At 56.5% G+C, this 22,892-nt stretch overlaps 1 protein-coding gene across 1 annotated transcript; it reads left to right on the top strand.

The window, feature by feature from the left end:
• Nucleotides 1-269: 269 nt before the first annotated feature.
• Nucleotides 270-22,434, top strand: AIF1L (allograft inflammatory factor 1 like). Its single transcript, XM_025888732.2, has 6 exons — nt 270-426; nt 614-675; nt 11,369-11,435; nt 14,036-14,077; nt 16,350-16,512; nt 19,533-22,434. Exons 1-6 carry the CDS (start codon nt 396-398, stop codon nt 19,618-19,620), a joined length of 453 nt encoding a protein of 150 aa, XP_025744517.1. The 5' UTR covers nt 270-395; the 3' UTR covers nt 19,621-22,434.
• The last annotated feature ends 458 nt before the right edge of the window (nt 22,435-22,892 follow it).

Below are 22,892 nucleotides of genomic sequence, written 5' to 3'. Positions count from 1 at the left end.
GCCGCCGGGACCGTATTTCTTCCTTAAGGCCACCCCAAGTGCGTCCTGAGATCGTCCCCACTTTCTTTTTAGGGACACCGCGGCCCCGGGCGGGTAAGGGGCCTGGGGAGGTCCCGGGTGGCCCCGCGCCGTGCATTTTCCGCGCCCTCCAGCAGAGGGGCGGGCGGCGGGCGCGGCGTCCCGCATAATAGGCGCTTTGATGCCGACGGCCGGGCGGGAGGGCCCGGGGCGGGGGGGGGGGGGGGGGGAGGGGTGTGTCCGGCCGCCCGCGCCATCCCTCCGCCCCTCCGTCCCGCCGCCACACGCCGCCGGAGTTCGGACCGGGCGCCTGTCCCTCCTCGTCGTGCCTCGCCGCGACCGCCAAGCCCCGAGCCGGCGGGAGCCCGGTGCTCACCATGTCGGTCGCGCTCAGCAACAGGTTCCAAGGTAGGCGCCGCCGTCCCCGCGCTGTCCCGCGCCCCTGCCCCGCCCTCCTCCCCCCCATCCCCCGGCGCGGAGTCCCCCGCCCGCCACCTGCGCGCGCGGGGCGGACGGCGGGGTCGGCGGCGCGCGGCCCCGGGAGACCCCCCCGCCCCGGCCCCCGCTTCCCGGGCCGCCTCTTTGTCTCCTGCAGGAGGGAAGGCGTTCGGCTTGCTCAAAGCCCGGCAGGACAGGAGGCTGGCCGAGATCAACCGGGTAAGCGCGCGCCGCCCGGGGCGGCTTGCGAGTCGCCCCCAGATATCCCAGCGCCCCTCAGGTCCCACCTCCGTCTGCGAGGCTGTGCCTGCCGCAACATCAACCCCCTTCTCTTCTTTCTCTGGGCTTCCCCCAAGTTCCTCCCTTGGCCCCTGCCCCCGAGCCCCCGACTCCAGGTGGGTCCCCCTCCACCGCCTCCACCGCCTCCACCCCCTCCGCCCAACTCGGCTCCCGCGTCTCGGGTTGCAAGTTGTTACTCTTAGACTGGGGAGGTGGGGCTCGCCCGGGAGCTTTGATGCCGCCCGGCCGGGCCTCCCCGGAAGCCCGCCTGGGACCAGCGGCAAGGATTGGGCCCAGGGAGGAGGGGGACCCCCGATGTCTCTGAGCAGTCCCCGGTAGTACAGCCGCGGGAGGGAATGGAGGCCCAGAGAGGCTCGGTGGCTGCCCCGAGATGGCCCGGCAAGTCCAGGTGGGGCTGCCTTTAGAACCCGGGGTCCAGACTGCAGGCCGGTGCTCCCTCCTCCACAGAAAATGCAAGGCCTCACCCCCACCCCACCCCATAACTCTTTCTCACTCCAGCTTTTAGGAAAGGTTCTCTGAGATACTTGATGCTTTTCTTGTTGGACCTTGTGAATTTCTTTATAGAAATCTGCTGTTGCCAGGCACACAAAGGGAGCTTCGTAAACATTTGCTTAATGACCACCTAAATTCTAGAAGATAAGGAGAAGTGTCAGGGTCTGCCTGGATTGGCCAAAGCTCAAAGGCAGCACAGGCGGAGCTTTGGGATTCTGTGAGATCTGTACTCAGGCCTGGCCTCCATCTGGTACCCCAATCTCAGAACGAAGTTGGGGTCACCATGAGGACTCACCAAGGGAAGGCATGTAGTGTGCATGGTTCAGTACCTGGCAGGAGGGATGACTTCTGTGGACCGTGAGAGGATTCTTTCCTAAGGTCGACGTCTCCCAGATCCCCGCCTCACAGGCCGCAGAGGCATGTCCACTGAAACAAGGCTGGGCATTTCCCCCTGCTGGCTCCCTCAGCTGCAGGGCACCCAAGGTCCAAGCCCAGCTTAGAGTCCCCAAATGGGAAGCTGGTGATGGTCAGCAGGGCCCGGGTCAAGGCTGCACGGAGGTGGGTCTGGGGGCTGTGGCACGGCTGTCCTATTTTGTAGTATTTCTTCTCGCCTGGGCTTGCAGTCTTGATTCCCTCCTTGATTTTTTTTTTTTTTTTGGAGTGTCTGGGGGGAGGCAGCCTATATGATTTCATCCCGCTGGCTGCAGGAATCCCAAGCAAGGCTCTGGGGCCCCAGGGTCCCTCCCAAGTCAACTCTAGTCCCTTCTGTACCATCATCACCCTGCCTCTTGGGGCTGTCTTGAACACAGCTGAAAGGGAGACTGGACGTGCGGCTGGGGCTCTCAGGGGTCCAGGTTGCTGGGCTCCCTCCCAGTTTACTCTGCAGCCAGCCCGCCCTTGGTCTTGGCTGCTCCTGCCACCTGGACAGAAGCCTGAAACCCTGACCTCATACAGCCCCCTGGGCCACTCGACAGGGCGGGTTCCGAGCTGGCTGAATCCACCCACAGCCAGCAGGACCCTGAGCCAGAGACAGCTGGAGATGAGGGAGAGGGCTCTACGGTCAGACAAACCACAGTTGCTGAGAATGTGTGGGACTTCCGTGCCAGTCCTGCCCTTGGTGGGGGGCAAGCCAGGGCAGGGGCGTGCGGTAGGCTACCGGTTGGTTTGGGAGGTGGACTGGCTTGGCTCGGAAGGAGGTGGGGCTGTGGCTCTCAGGGGCTGATCTGAACAGTGCTGGGACTGGAGAAAGTGAGCAAGAGGGGGCCATGGGGACCCCAAAGCCCAGAGAGGGCAGGCAGCTGGCTAAGGCCACACAGAAGCCTGTGATAGAGTTTGCGGTCTAGTGTCCTTTCCCTGCCCAGAAGCTTTTCTGAGCCCCCACCCCCATGCGAACCCAGGCTGTTGTCCGGCTGCTGGACCAAACCAGAGGAAGGGGACTCCAGGATCAAACCAGAAGTTTAAGCTGCTCCCTCACCCCCAGGAGGTCAAGCCCCCCCCCCCCATAGTGTGGAGTCCTGAGTGGGGATGAAGGGGTGGGCAGAGCGCTCGCTGGCTCTATGACCTTGGGCACGCCACCTGAGATAATGGTAGTTTGGTTGCGGTGATTTTTCAGGGAGATAATCTGTGTAAGACACAGAGCTGTCATGATTGTGTCATCAGTTTGTTTGGTGCTTGAAGACGCAGGGAGTGGAATCCCAGGGGCAAGGTCTGAGACAAGCCATGGGCTGCACCCTTCCATGCGGCAGAAGCTGAGTCTTCCCAGCCTGAAATGGGAGCAGTGATCCCTGCTCTGTCCCTGCGACAATCAGTGGAGATGAGCAGACAGGAGCTCTTTGCAGACTGAGGGAGTCGCTCTGTTTGAGGGTCTGAGTCCGCTTCACCCATGACCGTGACCACAGCAAAAGTTCCCCGGGGTGAGCGGATTCTAGAGGGAACCATGTTGTCAGCCCAGAAGCCCAGAAAAGACTGCCTTTCTTTGGGGAGCAGCTTCACTGCCTCCACTGGAGCAGGGCTTCTGGGGGGGGCCGGATGGAGCAGTTTCCCGGTGGCCCTGCGGAAGCAGGAGTGCCTGGAGGATGGGGCGTCATGACTCACTGGGCTGCATGTGCTTGGGGGCTTCTCCGGGCCAACACCCCAGTTCCCTCTGGGGCCTTCCCCCCCACCCCAGGGCCAGGCCAGCTTCCCGAGGATAGCAGGGCAGCTCAGTCTCAGCTATTGTTGTTATAAGGGTCAGGAGCAAAAGTAGAAGGAGACTTGGGTGGACCTGGAGGGTCCTGGGGGGCTGCATGGAAATGCACTTTTTTTGGTTTCACTCTAGTTTTTGTGATCATTTTCTGAGCCCTTGGCATGAGCCGGGCAGCGTGCCAGGAGTGCTCTGGGCATTATCGCATGGAACGCTCACTCTCATCTTGTGAGTATCTATTCCCATTTTACGGAAAACAAGACTCAGAGGGGCTGAGTAAATTGCCTGAAGCCAGCCTGTCTGCCCTGCGTGTGCGTGCGCGTGCAAGGGCGTGTGGGCGTTCTCGGCACTACTGAAGCGGGCAGGACCTGCGTGCGCCTCCTACTCCCCCCCACATAGCTGACATTCCCTGAGCCTTGGTGGCATGGCAGGTGACCCCGGGCCAGCCAGGCCTGGCCTTATATGGCAACAGGACAAATTCTCTCCAGCTTCCCACAGGGACAGAGAGAAGCAGTGAGGCTGGGGGCGGGCGGGGGGGGGGGAGCGGGGAGGGGGCCCCGCAGAGTGCCCTCACCCTTGGGACTGAGCAGGAGGAGCCCAGTGGATGGCGAGGGCTGCATCTGTAACCATCCAGGGGCCAGGATCTCGAACCAATAACGTGGGTCGTGCCTCTGCCCCATGCACAGGACTTGACGTGCATTATCTCAGTGACTCCTCCGAATGGAGCACTTGATTAGATAGATGTGCAGGAGGAGTCTATAAACATCCCCGTGGGACAGGGATTACTCAGGCTCACGTCTTAGAGATGAGGAAACAGCCTCGGTGAAGTCACCTGCCCAAGGTCACCCAGCCAGGAAGTGGCAGAGCAGGGATTCTGACTCTGACAGCACCCGTGGCCCTCCCGGGACCCTGTCCGCCAGGTCGCCTGTGACACAGGACTCTCCTGCCTGGGTGATAAGGATCTCTGGCTACTGCCTCACCTTCCCAGCCCTCCTGGGTCGAGTGAAGGGCACTTGGCATTCCCTGCAGCATTTAGGGGCCTAGTGGTTATTTCAGAGCCCACGCACTGTCTGTACTGGGAAGCGTTGGACAGGGCAGGCTGCGGATCTGTGCCCCGGTGTTATATGTCCCCAACCTGCCCCGACAATAGGGGACCTCTGAGACCTGAGCCAGGCTCTACGCAGGTGCGTCTCTTTCCCTGTGTACCCTGTGCCACCCTGTCTGTCCCTGCCCGGTGAATGTGCCCAGCTGGCATCGCCAGGCACCCGTCTCTCTTGCTCTTCCTTAATATATTATAAGGGAGATGGTGATAAGCAGCCACGTGAGCCTCCGAGGATTCAGTGTCCCCGCAGGTACAGCCGGTCTCGACCTTGGCATGGCCGCGTCCCAGGAAGCCGAGGATGGAATTTCTGTCGGGTCGGCTTCGTTTGTGTAGTCTGTGGGGTGTTTTCCTTCAGCTGCCCCATCTGCTGGCAAGGATGCTGCATCCAGCTGAGGCCCCAGAGCTGCCGTGGGGAACGTGAGCCTGCTGTCCTTGTGGGGCACGTTACAGGCGCTTGCACACCAGGCACCAGGCACGGACCTGGCCCTGGCCCTTTAAGAGCCTGTGGGTTGCATCAGAGGCATCTTGGCCCAGGCCCGGTATGGTGCTGCCTGTCCTTGGGGGTTTTGCCCAGGGCTTCAGCCACCAGCTCCTTGGATGGCCTCCAAGATGGTGATATCTGCCCGCCCCAAAACTCTGCTGCAGCTAATATATAAAGACAAGCCTGGAGGGCCAGGAGCAAGCCTCTGGGAACAGGTGCTAGAGGTACCAGCCCAGAAAGAGAGTTAAGGAGGTGAGAGGCGGCAGGTGGCAGGGATCCGGAAGGCCGGACACAACAGGGGCTGCCAACCTCAGCTGGTTTTGGAAACATTCCCTTCCCGGCACAAGTGCCTAGATGGGGCTCCCAGGGATGAGGGGTGGATTCTGATGTGCATCAGAGGTTGGAGAGGACAGGGAGAGGCAGCGGCGAGCAGGGGCCGTCCCCTGGGGCCGAGGTGGGAGCACTCTGTCCCGTGTGGATGGCCCGTCACTGCCAAGTCTGCCTGGTGTCCAAGGACAAATCAAAGCTTGCCCTTGCAGAGGGACGGCCAAAGGGTCGCGGCTTACCAGGAGGACTCCGTGGCGCAGTATGGGACAGAGAGAGTTGTGGGTAGGTCTCTGCCCTTCCCCTGCTCACGTTTATCTCTTGGTGAGGCTTGAGTTTGGACAATCCAAACACATCGTAGTAACTGCTAACACTTAGTGAGTGTGCTAGGAGCCAGGCTGTCTCTATGCAGTTAGCTCATTTAATCCGTACACCAACCCGGTGAGGAGGTTCTATCATTATGATCGCGTCTTACGGATGAGGAAGCTGAGGCCCAGAGTGGGAAAGCAAGTTGCCCAGGGCCACAGAGCTAGCAAGTGCTGGAGCTGGGATTTGAACCCAGGCAACTCGATTCAACCTCCCCCCACCAAGCCCCCTGACCCGCACACCCCGCACCCAGGGAGTTTATGTGGGTCCTGACCACTGTGGCTTGAGGCAAGACTTTCCCTTCTGGGGCCTCAGTTTCCCCAGCTATGGAACAAAGAGGACAAGCCGGATGCTCTGAGCAGTCCCTTCCAGGTTCTGTGCCTGTGTGGGTGTTTAGCAGAGTCCTGCCACCTTCCTGGGCCTTGCCCGTGGACACTCCACGTTGGGGCTCACAGTTTCCTGTTTTTGACCCCAGACTCCTGCCCACTTGCGGATTCTGCTCTTTGCCAGGGACTGACCAGGCCACCATTTCAGAGCCCAGGGGCCCCCTGCACCCCTCATCCCTTAGAGGCCCTAACAGCAGTTTCTGCAGCTGGAAAAACTGGTCTTTGGGGACAGTGAGTTGGAGTGGGAGAGGGGCATGGGGGTGGAGGAATGCATCCAAACACCCTCTGCATCCCCCTAGAGGGCTAGAGAGTGGTTCCCTGGCCCCTGGGATAACCTTCTGCAGCTGCCCAAGAGGAAAGGTAACTCTCGGTATTGACTTTCTTTGCCCAGAAACCTGTGGCCAGGCCACCCTCTCCTTGTTTGGGGCAGGGAAGGAGCTGGGATGGTGAAGGGAGGTAGACTTTGCTTGAATTGTTAAAACTTTGTAACGTCGAGCAAGCTGAGCAACGTCCCTGGGCCTCAGTTGTCCATCTATCCAAGGGAAATACCCAGAAAGGGGAAAGAGAAATCATAACCAGCCTAAGTGAGGGGAGGGAGTTTGCTTCTGAATCCGTTTAATAGCTGATGAAGGTCTGAATGGTGAGCCGTGGGGGTTGTAAGTGGATTATATGCATGTAAGTGTTAGGAGGTCCCGATAATAAGCGGCTAACATTTATGTAGTATTTCCTAGGTGCCAGGCACTGTCCGAGCACTTCTCATGTATTTGCTTACATCCTGCGATTCTCAGGCCAAGCCTAGGAGATGTTTTTATCCTTCCTACAGACGAAGGCACCAAGGCACAGACAAATGAGGTCATATTTACACACAGCTACTCAGTGGTTCGAGCCCAGGCTCTGGGGCTCCAGCTCACCCTCTTTTGCTTTTGTTCTGAACATCTGCAGTGGCTTCTCTTTCTCCTCTCCTTGGGGACCCAGGGTGCCTGCCTGCTGGGCATGGCTGTGCCCCGAGGCTGGGCAAGGATCCGGGGTGGGGGCGGGAGGACACCTGGAAGTGGGGAGGCTGAGGGCTGGGCATGAGCAGGAACCAAGAATCCGAAGCGTGGAGCCGGTGGGGTGGTGGGGAGAGATGGCAGCCCCGCCAATGGGGACTCCTGTTTCTGTGGCCCACCTGCCCCCTCCCTGGTGCCCTGCCAAAGGCCTGGTCCACACAGCTGCCCCGAGCCTGGGGTCAGCAAGGCTTGCCCGCCCACGCATGAACGGGTCAGATGCCTCTCCCAGCCCTGGCCACTGTGTGGCTCAAGCCCTTGTCGTCTGGGGCTCTAAGGAAAAATGGGATTCCCATCTCTGAGCCCCTCCAGTCTGTGTGGTACGTGTGCACGTTTGCAGAGTTGCCCCACCCTTGTCAGGGTGGAGACTGGAGAAAGTGATTCCAGGCTGAATGCCAGGCCTCTCCAGTCAACAGATGTTTCCTGAGCCCCTACTGTATGCTGGGCACTGCTGGGTGCTAGGCATCTCTGGGGCATGAGACAGTAAGCTCATCCTCCTGGCATCTGTGGCCAAAGGCTTGCCTTCCCCCCCACCCCCCACTCCCCACCCCCGGCCTCCTTCCAACAGCCACCACCGTGGGTCACTTGGATTCCTCAGCTCTGTGGAGGCCTGGGACAGTCTCCACTGTGGTCGTTAATCCCAGCTCGGTCACTTGGGAGCTATACTGCTTTGAGCAAGTTCTTTTTTTTTAAGATTTTATTTATTTGACAGAGAGAGACACAGCGAGAGAGGGAACACAAGCAGGGGGAGCGGGAGAGGGAGAAGCAGGCTCCCCGCGGAGCAGGGAGCCCGATGCGGGGCTCCATCCCAGGACCCTGGGACCATGAGCTGAGCCGAAGGCGGACACTTAACGACTGAGCCACCCAGGCGCCCCTGAGCAAGTTCTTTATCCTCTCTGGGTTTCAGTTCATTCACTCAGCCTGCAGGTATTTATTGAGCACCTACTATGTGCAGCCTACACTGTAGCAGGGGCGACAGACCATGGACGACACCCTTAATAAGCACCACATTGTCAATTGTGTTAGGAGGTGAGGGGGAGAGCCATGCGGGTGTCGGGGGGGTGAGCGCTGCAGGGAGGGTGCACAGCCAAGGGCAGAGTCCCTAGGTGGGAGCAAGCCTGGCATGGGGGAGACCCAGAAAGGAGGCCAGGGTGGTTGAGACACTCACTTTAGCAGTGGGGGGAGAGAGCACCAATAAAACAGCATGTTAGGTGGTCAGAAGTGCGAAGGAGAAAACTGGCTTCCTCGGTGAGAAGACAATAATCATGGCCCCCCAGGGTTGCTGGCCCTGCCAGCCCGGGGTCAGGCCCAGTGAACAGGAGTCACTGCCTGGTTGTCCTGTGATCGTTTGTGTGTGATTTGTCTCCAAGACCAGGGGCCATGTCCTACCCCTCGAGCCCAACGTGCCTGGCTCCCCACAGGGGGTTGCTACCTGTTGGGGACAGACTCTGGCTGGTGCAGGATTTCTGGTCGACCAGAAGGCAGGAGCTGGGAGGGCCCCCAGGACTCTTGCCAGAGGTTCCCAGATGTTGGGCCTTGCCTGGAGCCTTGTGCCTCCCCTGAGAAGGTTTTCCAGTTCCCGAAATGGTAAAGCAGAGGGAACACGGGGGGCGAGGCAGTGAACCGAACATAGGCTAAATGGATTCCATTTAAAAATGATGAACTTCCCACTTTTATGAAATGTCCTTTTTTTAAAAGATTTTATTTATGAGAGAGAGAGAGAGAGAGCAGGGTTGGGGGGAGCAGTGGGAGAGGTATGAGCTGACTCCATGCTGAGTGCAGAGCCCAACATGGGGCTCGATCTCAGGACCCCCAGATCATGACCTGAGCCGAAACCAAGAGTCGGACTCTGAACCGACCGTGCCACCCAGGCGCCCCCGAAATGTCCTTTTCTGAACTCGTGGCACCTCCCTCTATTTTTTACTTTTTGGGGAAACGTTTCCTTCTGCATTATCCCGAAGTCTGGGAACCACTGACTAGTTGTCCCTCTGCTGTGCAGATCATTGGACCTGTGACCCCAGGAGGTGCCTGGTTTGCTCGGGGCCACACACAAGAGTTAATTGTCCTACTTTGGGTCAGAGAATGGGGCGGGGCTGGGGTGGGGGGCGCTACGAGAGGGAGCCCAGATGAAGAGAAGTCCTGGACAGAGCCAGCCAGGAGGAGGGTAGCCCAGCTCCGGCTAAGTGGGGGCGGGACCCAGCGCGGCACCTGGTAATGAGATCCGATGTGAAGCTGTGGCCGATCCACACCGTGGGCGCTGGGGTTGCCCTCTGCTAGGCTGCTAGAGGCCTGGACCCTGGAGTCCAACACTCAGGTTCCAAACCAAGCCTGTGCCTTCCTAGCTATAGGGACTTCACACATGTCATCTAACCTCCGGCCCTACCGTTCCCACCCTAACGAGACAGCACAGTGCCCTCCCAAAGCAGAAATCCTGCACCGGCCAGAGCTTGTCCGCAATAGGTACTGACCCCCTCTAGGGATCCAGGCACATTGGGCTCAAGGGGTAGAACAGAGCCCCCAGAACCAACGAGGGGAGCCACACTTGCGGGTGGATAGCTCCTTCTCTGTCGAAGGGGGTTGAGTTAATGTGGAAGAACGTGAACCCTCGAAGGGACCCTATTCTGCCTCACATTTAGTCATACCCGCTGCTTCTTGAGGGCTGACAACGAGACCTGGTACTAAGCGTTCACAGTGGGTTATCCCCGTTGAGGGGCAGGTGCCCGAGGAGATGGATACCCTTGTGCCCATTTCACAGCTAGTGAGGGGGGGACTGAGACCCAAACCCAGAGTACTTTATTATCAGTTATTCTCCGACTCATTCTCCTACATTAAAGCTCTTGGGGGTTTACACGGCAGACTGGAAGGTCTTGTGTCCCGGGAGATGCGTTAAGTACAGACTTGGTCACCGGTTAGTGGGAGATGGCAGCAGGAATCTAGAAACAGATGGAGTGGTGGCTCTAGATAACATTTAACATCATTTTAAACACGAGCTTCTTGTAATTTCACAATAAGGACCTTATTTCCCTGCTCTCACCTGCTCCCTTGATGCCTCGACCAGAGCCGTGTACCCTGTGGTCCCTCAAAAACAGTTGAAGGAGGGGGCGATGCCCATGTCCGGTCTGCTCAGTAATGGGGAAAGCGAGGTCCAGGGAAGAGAGGGAATTTGCAGAGTCCGGGGCTAGGGTGGGGACATAGCCCCTGCTTTCCCATCTGAATACAGGTTCTAGGGCGGCTTGATTAGCAACAAGGCAAGCAAGCTGCCTGGCACTGTGCCCAGCATAACAGGTGCTTACTAATTAGTGGTGTTTTGTTTTGAAGCCGGATGAATGCCTGCTATCTGCCCATCTTTAAGTGTCGGGGTTAGGGGTGCGGGCTCTGCAGGAGTCGGAGCCGAGGTGAAAGCTCTGCCTGGGTGAGCCTCAGTTCCCTCGTCTGTAAAATGGAAGTAATATAGAGCTACTTTGTGGGCCCACTGGGAGAGCCTAAGAGATCATGCGCGTTGGTGTTTCATTCTGGAGGCCATTGCTTGTGTCCCACACCCCTCCCCCTCCTGCACATCTTGTTCTGAAAGGCATCATTTGAGGGGAAGGTGGCCCTGTTTTACAGGTGAGGACATGGACAAGAACTATATACAATCCAAGCTCCCAAGCCATATACCATCATTTTCTGGCTAGAGCAAAGACTAACAACGCAGTAAGCTGCTGTTTATTGAGCACTTGCTTTATGCCAAGAGTCACACGTACACCCTCCTTGGAGTCTCTTAAAACTTGAGAAGTAGCTGTGATGACTGTACCCATTTGTCAGATAAAACAATAGAGATCGAGGGAGGAATTAATAAGCTAGGGTCATACACTTAAGAAGTTAAGGCTGGAAACCCGGCAGCTTGTGTTTGGGGCTAACAGCTTCATGGATCTTGGAGCCGGGGTGCCCTGGGGGAGGAGGCCCAGGTGCCTACACTGGTAATTCAGAGGCTGGCTGAAGGTGTTTAGGGCAGAGCCTCCGGGGCCCCACCCTGGGCTGCCAAGCGTACTTCCTGCCCACGGGGCAGATTCCTGCCTCTAGGGATCTGCCTCTAGGGATTGACAGGGAGCCAGGACAAACACTGGAGCCTCCTGCCCTCCCCGGCCAAGGCCGGCCACCTGGCATGGGAGCAGACACTGGGACCATGGGCCTACATGTCAGCAAGCTCTGCCTGCTGACCCGGGGCTCAGTGCTGTACTTTCACCTTCGAAGGAGTTTCTCTGTGACCAGAAGTACAGCGATGAAGAGACCCTGCCGGAGAAGCTCGCCGCCTTCAAAGGTAAGCTGGGGCTGTCTGCGCCACCCTCCCGGGAGAGCTGGGCTGGCCCCCTGGCGCACAGGATTTCTTACCCCACAAGGCCAGCCTGCGCCCCCTGCTTCTTCCAGAACGCCCTCCTCCTGGAAGGCTGTGAGATGGGGTGCCCACCCCTCTACCTGCCTCCATGCAACCCCAGGCCCCTCACCCTTGCCCGCAGCCTCCCCCGGCCCCAATCCCTCCGGCTGCCAGGCAGGCAGGGCTCAGGCTGGCTCCTGTCCGCTGCTGCCCAGGCCCTGCTCGCTCCTGGGGCCCCAGCACACAATCAGCCCTTTGTAGCAGCCCTGGCCTCTCCCCTCCGCGGGGGAGCGGCTCGGGAGCCCCTGTGCAGAATGGACGTTTGTGTCGCCACAGTGGGGCAGGGGGCAGAGTTTCTGCCCATTGAATCCCAGCAGCACAGGATGAAAAGAAAACAGGGCCCAGGAGCCCGCGCGGGGAGGGGGCGGCATAAAGGTCCCTCTGTTCCGGGCCCCGGCGCTTGGTTCCCAGCCAGCCGCCCGAAAGGAGAGGAGCCGTGCACATAAGGAGCAGGGCAGACCCACCTTTCCTGCCTGGGAGATGCTCTCGGCGGGCAGGGAGCCCTGGCCACTGGAGGACCTCGACGAATATCCTCCGGGCCACATCCCCCCTCCCCCACGAATATCTTCGAGGCCGCATCCCCCCTCCCCCAAGTCTTGGCGATGTGGACATCCTCCCTGCTCCGAGGCAAAGAGCCTGCCAAGTGCTCCTCAAGCTGTTCACAGCTTCCTTGTCCTTAGGCAGGACCCTGATGGCGAAGCCTTTGTTGAGTGTTGACCTTGTGGGAAGCACTTCGAAAGCTGTTTGTGAGCTCCCCGGGTCATCCCAAGTCAGCCAGGAGGGAGGTGGGTACGAGCTTTAATTTACAGTTGAAGAAACTCAGGCTCAGAGAGGTGGGGTCACTTGTATGGGGTCACACAGCCTGCCCATGGCAGAGTTCAGGCTTGATCACGTGTTGGTCTCTCTCCAAAATCCCCTGCTCTGAACCATTACCCAGTGGGGCTGTTTACACTAACAAAAAGAGGAACTAGAACAAAGACATCCCCGTCCCTGCCCCGTTCCACCAACCCGTCCCGCCACCCCCGGGAGAGCCACGCAAAGCAGGAGCGGTCCATTCCCTTATCCCTGGGTACCAAGGAGGGGGGGTCCCTCTCCAGAGGTGGCTCTGGGAGGAGGGACAGAGCTCTTCTCTCCTTGTCTTCACTGGGACCTCGGCTTGGGTCCATCGGGGTGGACTGGAACCACGGGAACTTAGCTTGGAATCAAAGGGACTGTAAAGGTTTTCAACTCACTCATTTGACCTCCAAATGAGCACCTCCTACGTGCCAGCCCCACTTCAGGCCTGGGGTGCAATGGGGCACAGAGAGCCCTGAGTAAAGGAGCTTATGTGCTGCAGGGAAGGGAGTGGGGAACAGAAGGACGCTGCAGAGCACACAGATGGCCGTAGGGGCTTTGTGGGGGTGGCAGTGCCCCACCAGAAAGGCTGGGGAGCCCTGAAAGCATGAGCGGGGGCCCGGAGAATACCTGGGAGGAACATCTAGGCCGAGGGGCAGCACTCCCCGGCAGGAGTGCGGCAGGGAGGGGGTGGTGGGGTGGGTGCGGTGGAGGCATGGGCCAGGAGCAGCAAGACCAGCTGGAGTGGAGCAGAGGTGAGGGAGGAAGACGCAGCCCGAGAGGCTGGAGGGCAGACCCTCAGGAAGGTCACAGGGACCACTCCGGCCACTGGGAAGACCTTGGCCTTCTCATACTGGCTGTTCAGTGCAGACTAGACCAAGAGGACCCTGTTTTTCTGTGGTGTGTGGGGGGGGGCTGGGGACCTGCCCAGGGCCACGTGCTGTCCTTGTCAGAGGATACCAAGCTCATTGCTCCACCTCTCCTCCCTCACTGTTGGAGATTTCCTGGACCCTTTGATCAGAGAGGCGTCACTCAAGGTCTGTAGGTGAGGTTTGATGGGGAGGGTCTGCGTACCCCTGGACACTGTATGTGCCACCTGGGTCAAGGGCAGGTTCACGGCATTTCTCTCAGGAGAGCATCAGATTCTCAGTGGTGCCCACACACACCCCTCCCCCGCCGCCAGAGGTTCAGAACCGCAGGGACTCCTTAAATCGGTGATTCCCACACCCGGCTCAGAATCACCTGAGACACTCTAGAACATACCGGTTCCTGCCCCCACCCCACCCCACCCTTCCCAAAGCCACTGCACCCGTAGTTCAGGGCCTGGGAATCTGTTCTAGTCAGTTTGGAGCCAGTGTGATGCAGCGAGCTCACGCTGGTGGGGACCTGGGAGGAAGTAGCTGCCCTCCTCAGCAGAGAGTCACAACGGCCCCTAGCACCTTGTTCCATGGCGCCCGTGGGAGAGGGGTGCAGGCAGGGCGAGCTCTTTCTCCAGAGACAATGGCTGAGATAATGGGTCTCATGTCAAGACCCCCAAGTGAGGGGGTGAGGAGGATGGTGTGGGCTCCCTGGGGACCCAGCCAGTTGCCCTCAAGGGCGTCTCTGGGACCCTGCTTCTGAGCTAACTCCGGTTTTTGCTCTGTGATTTCCAGAGAAGTACATGGAGTTTGACCTGAACAATGAGGGCGAGATTGGTAAGTGAGGCCTCGACTGCCGGGGAGGGGGGTGTCCGGTGGGTGGAGGGTATGAGGGTCCAAAGAGCCCCACTGGGCCCGCCTGTGTGGGTGAGGGGCACGCACTGAAGCTTCCCTGATGGGCCAAGCCGGCGTGCCGGCCTTAAGCCTGGCTGCCTTCTACCCTGGATCCACTGCGCCCAGACTCCTCTCCTCACTGCGTCCCTCCCACTCACCTCCCTGCGCATGTCTCAGCCCTCCGCGCCAGGTGCCACGGGGACTCAGGATAGAGAGGGTGCCACCCCTGCCCAGGGTTGGAGACGCTCAGGCTCTTGCCGCCCTGGCCCTGGGGGTGGGGTGGGGCTGGCGGTTCCTTTGTCCTTGCATTTGGTTACCGTGCTTCTGAGCACATTGTTTCCCTCTTCCAGCAGACCCTGATAGTATCGTGTGGTCCAGGCGTGGGGGGTGACAAACGCCTGTCCCTTGGCCCTTAGGGCCAAGACTATACCTTGACCTTCACAAGTAATGCTATAACATGGTCAAGGCCGGCTTAATCATCCCCATTTTACAGCCGAGGAAGCCGAGGCTCGGCAGGGTGAACTTGACTCTCTTGGGGCACATGGTGGTTAAGTGGTCGGCCCAGGGTCCAGATCCCAGCCTTTGGTTCCCAAACTGGCTTTCCCTCCTGTGTTTTGCCCTGAGCTCAGTGTTGCCGCTTCTGCGGCATTTCTACCCCTCCTCTGTCTTGTCTCCTTCTTCTCCTTTTTAAATATTTTTATCCTTGCTTTCCTTTAGGGAAAAAAAAAAAAATGGGGTTATCAAGTCAATACATCTTCATCATAAAAACTTTTGGAAAACACAGTAAAGCACAAAGACAAAAATAAGTCAACCACAGTCCTCCCTCCCAGAAATAACTGCTCTGAACATTTTGGTTTATATCCTTCCACCCTTTGTTCTAATCACAAATGCTGTTTTATAACCATTTTAGAAACTCCTTTTTAAAAAATAATATATTGTGAGTGCTTTGACATGTGATTAACTTTTCTTGTGAAATATAATTAATGGCTGGGTAATATTCCACTGCGGGGCTGGACTATAACTTATTTAGCCAGTGCCTTAATATCACGCAATTAGACAGTTCCAATTTTAACTACTTTTGATAGTCCTGTGAAGAGCATCTTTGTACATGAACCTTTGTCCACATCGCCAATTATTTCTTTAGAGTAAATCTCAGGAATTAGACATTCTGGGTCAAAGGCTTTTGAAGCATCTTTGCCAAATTGCCTTCCAGAAAGGTCTTGCCAATTTCGAGCCTGGCCAGCAGCATGTGGGAGACCGCTCCCTCTTCCCCACAGAGCGATGCCTAGTTTTCTTTGAAATGCCCTGGACATCCTGGCACCTACCTGGGGGTCTGGCATCAGTTCTGCCCGCCCTGCTCTCGGGTGAGCTGTCTCGCCACACCCCTGGCCCAAAAATCGGCCCCCAGTCCCGCCTCCCTCCCGCCATCCTTTGCCGGCCCAATTGTTCACAGAACAATCTGAAGGAAATTGCCTAAGATCTGGGGAGCCGGGGGGTCAGAGGCAGCGATTCTGCGGAGTGTAGTGACTTTTTGGTGCCTCCCTTGTTTTCCTTGAATTTTGTTCCTTTGTTGGTTTTCCTGCTCTGCAGGGTATTTTTGGCCCCCTCGCCCTGCCAGCGGAGGCGGAACCCTCGGACTGCTGGGTGGGAGTGGCAGGTGGAGAGAAGCTGCTGCCCGGCACCCTGCAGGATGACCTGCCCTGCCTCGGGTCAAGCCAACTCCCTGACCCCACCTTGCTGGGCAGTGACTCCCCAGGGAGCTGGAGCAGTGAGCACACACTCACCCCGACCTCAGGGCGCAGCAGACATTAACAGAGTGAAGAGTAGCGGCCCCGTTACTAAACACCTGCTTTGTGCTGGGTACTTCTGCATCGCGCCCTCTCAAATGATCCCGTCAACCCATTTTACCGCTTATGGGAGCAGAATCTCAGAGAGGTTAAGTAGTTTGCCCCAGGTCCCGCAGACGGGAAGAGCAGAGTTGGATTGCAACCCAGGTCCATGTCCCTAACCACTAGTCTATACTACTCTCTGAAGGGAGCAGGGAGGGTGTGATGGGCCCATTCTCTCTGGAGGAGAAAGGCCTTTGGCTGCAGTCCCCAGGGAGGGGCTGTGCTGCAGGGCTTCTCCTGGACGTGGGAGCCAGGGGAGCTCTACCAGCTTCCTCGCTTGGCCCGCACCCTGTCTCCAATTAATGGATCTGCTTTTCCTCTGGCAGACCTGATGTCTTTAAAGAGGATGATGGAGAAGCTCGGGGTCCCCAAGACCCACCTGGAGATGAAAAAGATGATCTCAGAGGTGACAGGTGGGGTCAGCGACACCATCTCCTACCGAGACTTTGTGAACATGATGCTGGGGAAGCGGTCGGCTGTCCTCAAGCTGTGAGTACCTCCCGCCTCTCCTGGGGCCTCTGAAGGCAAAGTCATTGTGCGTGGAGAGGCCATGCCCCAGCCAGCGGGCAACGCCTCGTGTGACCTGCTGGACGAGGTTCTTGATTTCTCTGAACCCAGTTTCCTTATCTGTCAAATGGTCACGTTAATACATACCCAGAACTTCCGGTAGAATGAGCACTCAGGAAGCAGAACAATGGTGGTGATGATAAATCTACCTTGAGGGGCGCCTGGGTGGCTCAGTCGGTTAAGCATCTGCCTTCAGCTCAGGTCATGATCCCAGGGTCCTGGGATTGAGCCCCACAGTGGGCTCCCTGCTCAGTTTAGAGCCTGCTTCTCCCTCTCCCTCTGCTCCTCTTCCCTGCTTGTGTGCTCTCTCTCTCTCTCTCAAATAAATAAATCCAATCTTAAAAATAAATCTACCGTGAAACCTTCTGAGCCTGGGTTTCCTCATTTGTAAAGTGATTCCACTACCCCACGGGGTTGTTGAGAGCATAACGTAGTTATCAACTGGCTCTGAAAGGAGGCAGAGTTCAAATCCTGATGCCGTTACCGGCCCCCTAACCGAGCCTGGGCAAATCCCCTTAGGTCCCTGAGCCTTAGTTTCTTGGTTTGTAAGCGAGATCAGATGATATCACGTGTCTTGTTGAAGTGTCCTGAGGGCTAATGACCTAACGCACATGAAGGCCCCAGCCCAGTACCTGGCTCTTGGCAAACACCTAGTATGTGGTGGCCAAAATCACACTTCCCAGGTCCTGCCCCCGCTGCAGAGACTCCCTGGAGAGTCTCTGGTAGGAAGGTAAAATCTACCTACCTCATTTGTTACAAAGGGGGAAGTCGAGGCCCAAGGAAGCTGAGGAACTGCTCATGAGCCCACAGTTCAGGCTACCGAGCTTTTAGTGTGAGGTGGGATGGGGCAAGAGGTACGGTGGGAAAACCATCAAGGTCAGACCTCAGTGCACCTGGGATGCCGGATGACACAGGTGGCAGCAACAGGAGTGTGTTGATGCTCTTAGAAAACACCTACGATTTAGTGCATTTACCGTGTGGCAGTCAGGCACTGGTCTACCCAGTGACTCCTTAGATGTATCATTTATTAATTCAGCACGTATTTCTTGAGCACCAACTATGGACCAGGAATTATTTTAGGTGCTTTGGGGACACATCAGTTGCTGGCCTCATGGAGCTTACATCCTCATGGCAAGAGACAGACAAAAACAAAATAAAAAACCCAAAAAACTAAAATGCCAGATTGCAATGGTGTAGTACAAAGAAAAACAAAGTGGACAAGAGGAACAGAGGGGGATGGGATAGTGGGCAGGGAGGAGGTCATTGAGAAGGCAAGACTTGACCAGAGCCCTGAGGGAGGGAGATGTAAAGAGAATAGCCCTGCGAAGATCCTGGGAAAAGCATTCCAGGCAGAGGAAGCAGCAAGTGCAAAGGCCCTGAGGCAGACTGTGCTTGTATGCTCAAAGGAATAGCACAAAAGCTAGTGTGTCTGGCCATCAGTGAGTGCAGTGAGTGAAGGATGAGTTTGCAGAGACGGGCCGGGGCTAGGTGACACGGGGCCTGGTAGGTCATGGTCCCACTTAGCATTTGGCACTAATATGGAGGAATGCCATTGGACGACTCTAAGCTCGGGGCTGACTTTTAAAAGCCTCTGGCTGCGGCAGGGGTGAGAGTGGCAGCAGGGAGGCTGTTCAGGCAAGAGATGAGGCCACTCGGCCTGGAGAAGGGGCAGTGAAGGTAGGCAGAAGCTGCTGGAACCGGGAATGATTTGGGAGACGGAGCTGGAAGCCTTGCTTCAATGGCCAGGTACGGAGTGTGACGGACAGCAAGGAGTCAGATGATCCTGGTCTGTTTGGGATGAGTGACATTGCTGTTTGCTTTAGGGGAAGAATTAGCAGTTGAGTTTTTGATGGATTAAGTTAGAAGTGTCCTTTAGACATCCAAGGGGAGAGGTCAAGGAGGGCCTGGATGTGCCGATCAGCTCGGAGGTAAGCTGCTTGTGGACTGTCGCCCTTTGGAGGGGATTTATAGCCAGGGGACAGAAAGAGCCCACCCAAGGAGTGCCTACAGGAGGCGTGGGGTACTTGAAACAGCTCTAGGGTGTTGGCACTTTGGGCATCCTTACTTCCAGATGGGAACACTGAGCATCAGTGGGGTCGAGTGTCTTGCTTGAGTCACCAACTGGGAAATAGTGGGGCTGGGATTCATATCGGGCTGTTTCCCTCCAGAGGCTCCATCCAAACCTCTATCCTCTACTTCCCAGATGCTACTTTTTTTTTTTTTAATTCTTTTTTTTTAAGATTTTTTTTTTTATTTATTCATGAGAGACAGAGACAGAGACAGAGAGAGGCAGAGGGAGAAGCAGACTCCCTGCTGAGCAGGGAGCCCGATGCGGGACTCCATCCCAGGACTCCGGGATCATGACCTGAGCCGAAGGCAGACGCTTAACCATCTGAGCCACCCAGGCGCCCCCCAGATGCTACTTTTTTTGAGAGAGAGAGTGGTGGGGGGGGGTGGTGAGGGAGAGGGAGAGAGAGAATCTTAAACAGACTCCATGCCCAGAGTGGAACCTGATTTGGGGCTTGATCTCATGACCCTGAGATCAGAACCTGAGCCAAAATCAAGAGTTGGACGCTTAACCGACTGAGCCACCCGGGGGGCCCCAGATGTTACTCTTAAAACCTCGGGAAGTTTTTGAAGATCTGAAGGGGTTTTGAGCAGAGCCATGGCCCAGCCTAGCTCTGCCTCCTTCAGGCAACGTGGTTAGGGGAAGACCCATGACCTAGAATATAGAGATCTTTGTACCTCAGTTTTCTGTTCTGTGAAATGGGACTAGCAGCCCCTTCCACGCTGAGCAGATCCCACTGGAGAATGGATGCAAGGGCATTCGGCTGAGGGCCCTGCAGACAGGAGGGCTGAGATGATCTCTCCCTGGCTGAGGGAAGGAGTCCTAATCCTGCCTTGTTTTTTTTTTTTTTTTTAAACCTCCGTCTCCAAACCAGAGTCATGATGTTTGAAGGAAAAGCCAATGAGAGCAGCCCCAAGCCAGTTGGCCCCCCTCCAGAGAGAGACATTGCCAGCCTGCCCTGAGGACCCCCGTCTGGACCTGCCCCCGCTCCTGCTTCCTGATCTTGCCGCCCTTCTTGATTCATTGTGATTTGTCTTATTTGTTTTGTCTGGTCATTATGCGTTTGTTTCATTTTCAACCAGCAAAATCAGTGATATCTTTGTAAAGCACAAATTACCTGCCTTAAAGGGGCTCTGGGCCAGGGAATTCTGAGCCTTGGGGACCCTCCCTCTTGTCTCCCCTCCTTCCCCCTTCCCTGTGCAGAAGGGCTGACATCAAACCAAAGCCAGGAGGGGGCAGCCTGGACGGGGAGACTGAAGGCTGTGATCCTCATGCTTGGAACTGGCAGAGTCCGGCCTTCCAGGGTCCCTGAGCTAAGTCCAGGCTTGCTGGCCTGGCCCTGGTCAGGACCACAGCCCACTCACAGAAGACCCTGGAGTGGGAACCAGGCTTTTCTCAGACAGCTCTGTGGTTCCCTGCTCTTGAGTCGTCTAGGGCGTGACCACCCAGTGTCTCACCTCCCCCGCTGGCCCCCTCCCCCAGTCCACTCTTCTCATCCTCAGGGAGGTGACAGAAGGAGAGACGGAGAGGGGCTTGGTGATCTGAGCCCTTTAAGAAGGTTCCAGAAGGAATCCTCTGGCCTTCCCCGCAGCCACACCTTTACAGGCAGCTTGGAGGGAAAGTGCAGCCCCCGTGTCCTTTGCTGGGGCAGCAAAGGGCTTTGGGAGTAGAAGGGAGGCGAGGGGCCTTGGGAGGGGTGTCTGTTCGGTCTGGTGCCACCTTTTGGGGAGGATGCTGAGGACAACAGGATAGGAGGAGGAATAGAATGCTCGTGGCAAACGGTCAGCACCACTAATAAGCCAAGAGCTGAGAAACAGAAGGTGGCCTTTCTGATCCCAATCTGCTTGAAACCTGACTGTGCTCCCCCTATTTGCCTTGCCATCTTACTCCATTCATTCATTCATTCATTCACTCACTCACTCAGTCATTCAATGGATATTTATTGACCACCTATTATAAGCTTTAAGTCCCCCCACTTTGTCCTGACATGTGCCTTGCCCTCAACTCCTAATCTCCATTTCCAATCACCCAAAACCTTGAGCTTGGGGATCGGATTGGGCTCCCTTATGATGGACTCCCAAGGTTTGAGAGCCCTGATCCACTCTCTAGGTTAGCTAGACCGGTCCTCTCATTTCACAGGTGGGAAAACTGGTGCTTACAAGGATTAAGTGCCTTGCCAAGGGGTTAATCGGGAGACAGAAGTCTGGACTGGAACCCAGCTGTCCAGATGCCATGCCCGTCCTCATTGCTAGTCTGGGCTCAGTGATGAAAATGGGAGAAGGAATGGGGAGGGGCAATCTCCCAGGTCAGTACGTGGGGGAGGCCCTGGGCCAGGACTCACCCTTCCCAGTGCCTCCATGTCAGCACCAGGGGGTTTGGGTATGGGCCTGGCTGCTTCTGCAGTTCTGCCTTCCCTAGAGCTTCTCCGCCAAGCCACTTCTCAGAACTCAAGCAGGAAGGTGTCCCACTCAGCCCCATCTTGGCTGAGCAGGGACCCCAGCCTTGACCCCATCTGTGTTCTGGAGTCCCTTACCCTGCCCACTCGGGACTTAGAGGCACTCATCCATTGAATCTATTTATGAAGCACCTGCTATGGGCCAAGAGCTAAGAACCAGGCAGTAAAATGGACAGACTCGTGGAATTTAGTCTAGTGGGGAAGTCAGAACCAGACAACGATCAGTGAGATGGATGTTAAGAAAGAGGGGACTGTAGGGTGACTGCACTGCAACCCTGGGCCCAAGACTGAGCAAGAATCTTGGAGAAGCCCTCGTCAAAACGTTAAATGGAAACGTCAGGTTGCTGTTGGAGGTGGGAGTCAGTGTGGGCTGCCTGTGGCTCCTTAGTGACCCCATAATCAAGGGCCTAAGGAGCTCCCTTGCAGCAGCTTGGGAGGGAATGGAGCAGGTAGGGCATGGGGAATTGCCAAGGTTGGGTTAATCCACTGGTCTCAACCAGTTCAGGAACAAGATTATTTGGCCATGACTGGCTGATCTTCAGCCTAAGGAGCAGCTTCAAATGCACAAACCTAGTTGAAGTTTAAACCCCAGCAAAACAGTTCTCCCTGTAAATGTAAAATCTCACCCCAGCACCTCCTCTGCCTCTCCCTCCCCCCGCCCAGATCATTAGATCAACAACTGCCTGCCCCCCACCCCTTACCACTGGCCTCTCTTCTCTGGGACAGGCTGAGACCTTTGAGCAGGGTAATACCTTCTTTAACTACCCATTATAGTCAGTGTACCTGTTCTTCACTCAGAAAGGAGGGCAGAAGCAACCAGGCTTATTTCAACAGGTTTCACCGCTTGCAAGACTGTAGGAAGCCTCCTTTAAGGGAGGTGGATAAGTGGGTGTGTCCCCAGCTTCTGGAAAGGGCGGGAAAGAGAGTTCTCTCATTGGAAAGGGGGGGGGTGTCCTGGGAAACACCACCAGCCCCCCCACCATTTACTAGAACTCACTTCCGGGAGGGACAGGGGCTCAAAAGTGGTCCCTGGAAAGGGGGCGTGGTCTGCGCGTATTTCAGTTTGTGGCTATTGGCTCTGGGACTGACCTCTCTGGCTAAGGGCTCAGCTTCTTAGAACTTCAGCTGTCTTCTTTCTGAAAGACCAAATCTAATGTAACCAGCAACTCGGGGACTGCCAAGTATGGTTTTGTCCCTGTGACTCAAAAGGAAGTTTGCCGGGCACCTTCAGGTGGATAAGTGTGCATGTGCGTGCGTGCGTGTGTGTGTGGCGCGCCAGATGTCATCTCTACAGACTAGAAATAAAACAAACTTATCAATGTCTTGACTTGTGTATTTTGGGGACAGTTCCTAGACTCAGCAAATTCAGAAAAGATAGCTGATATAGTAACAGCTCTAATGAATGTGTCCTGTGTGCCAGGTTCTGTTAAATACTGGACTTCATTTACTCCTCACAATAGCCCTATGAGGCTGGTTCTATTATGTTATCCTTATTTAAAAAATGAGAAACGGGGGTGCCTGGGTGGTTAAGCGTCTGCCTTTGGCTCAGATCATGATCTCAGGGTCCAAGGGGGGGAGCCCACGTCAGCGGGGAGTCTGCTTCTCCCTCTCCCTCCCCCATCATGCTCTCTCAAATAATTAAAAGCTTAAAAAAAAAATGAGAAGCAGGCTTGGAGCAAATAAGCAATTTGCTGAAAACCAAACAGTAAGTGGCAGAAAATACCCCCTGCCCCTCCAGTTAACCCACAGGCTCCAGATTAAGAATTTCTGTCCTAGAGC

The sequence above is a fragment of the Callorhinus ursinus genome, unplaced genomic scaffold, assembly GCF_003265705.2.
Source record: "Callorhinus ursinus isolate GAN/ISIS: 27379988/994484 unplaced genomic scaffold, GSC_fseal_2.0 scaffold24, whole genome shotgun sequence".
In the NCBI taxonomy this organism is placed as follows: Eukaryota; Metazoa; Chordata; class Mammalia; order Carnivora; family Otariidae; genus Callorhinus; species Callorhinus ursinus.
The sequence above is the reverse complement of the archived record's forward strand: the minus strand, read 5'-3'. Positions and strand labels throughout refer to the sequence as shown.

Excerpts from the sequence above, each read along its gene's own strand:
- AIF1L (XM_025888732.2), top strand. The coding sequence starts at position 396 with ATGTCGGTCGCGCTCAGCAACAGGTTCCAAG. Across the intron at positions 676-11,368 it reads GGCTGGCCGAGATCAACCGG|GAGTTTCTCTGTGACCAGAA; the intron begins GTAAGCGCGCGC and ends TCACCTTCGAAG. Across the intron at positions 11,436-14,035 it reads GAAGCTCGCCGCCTTCAAAG|AGAAGTACATGGAGTTTGAC; the intron begins GTAAGCTGGGGC and ends TGTGATTTCCAG.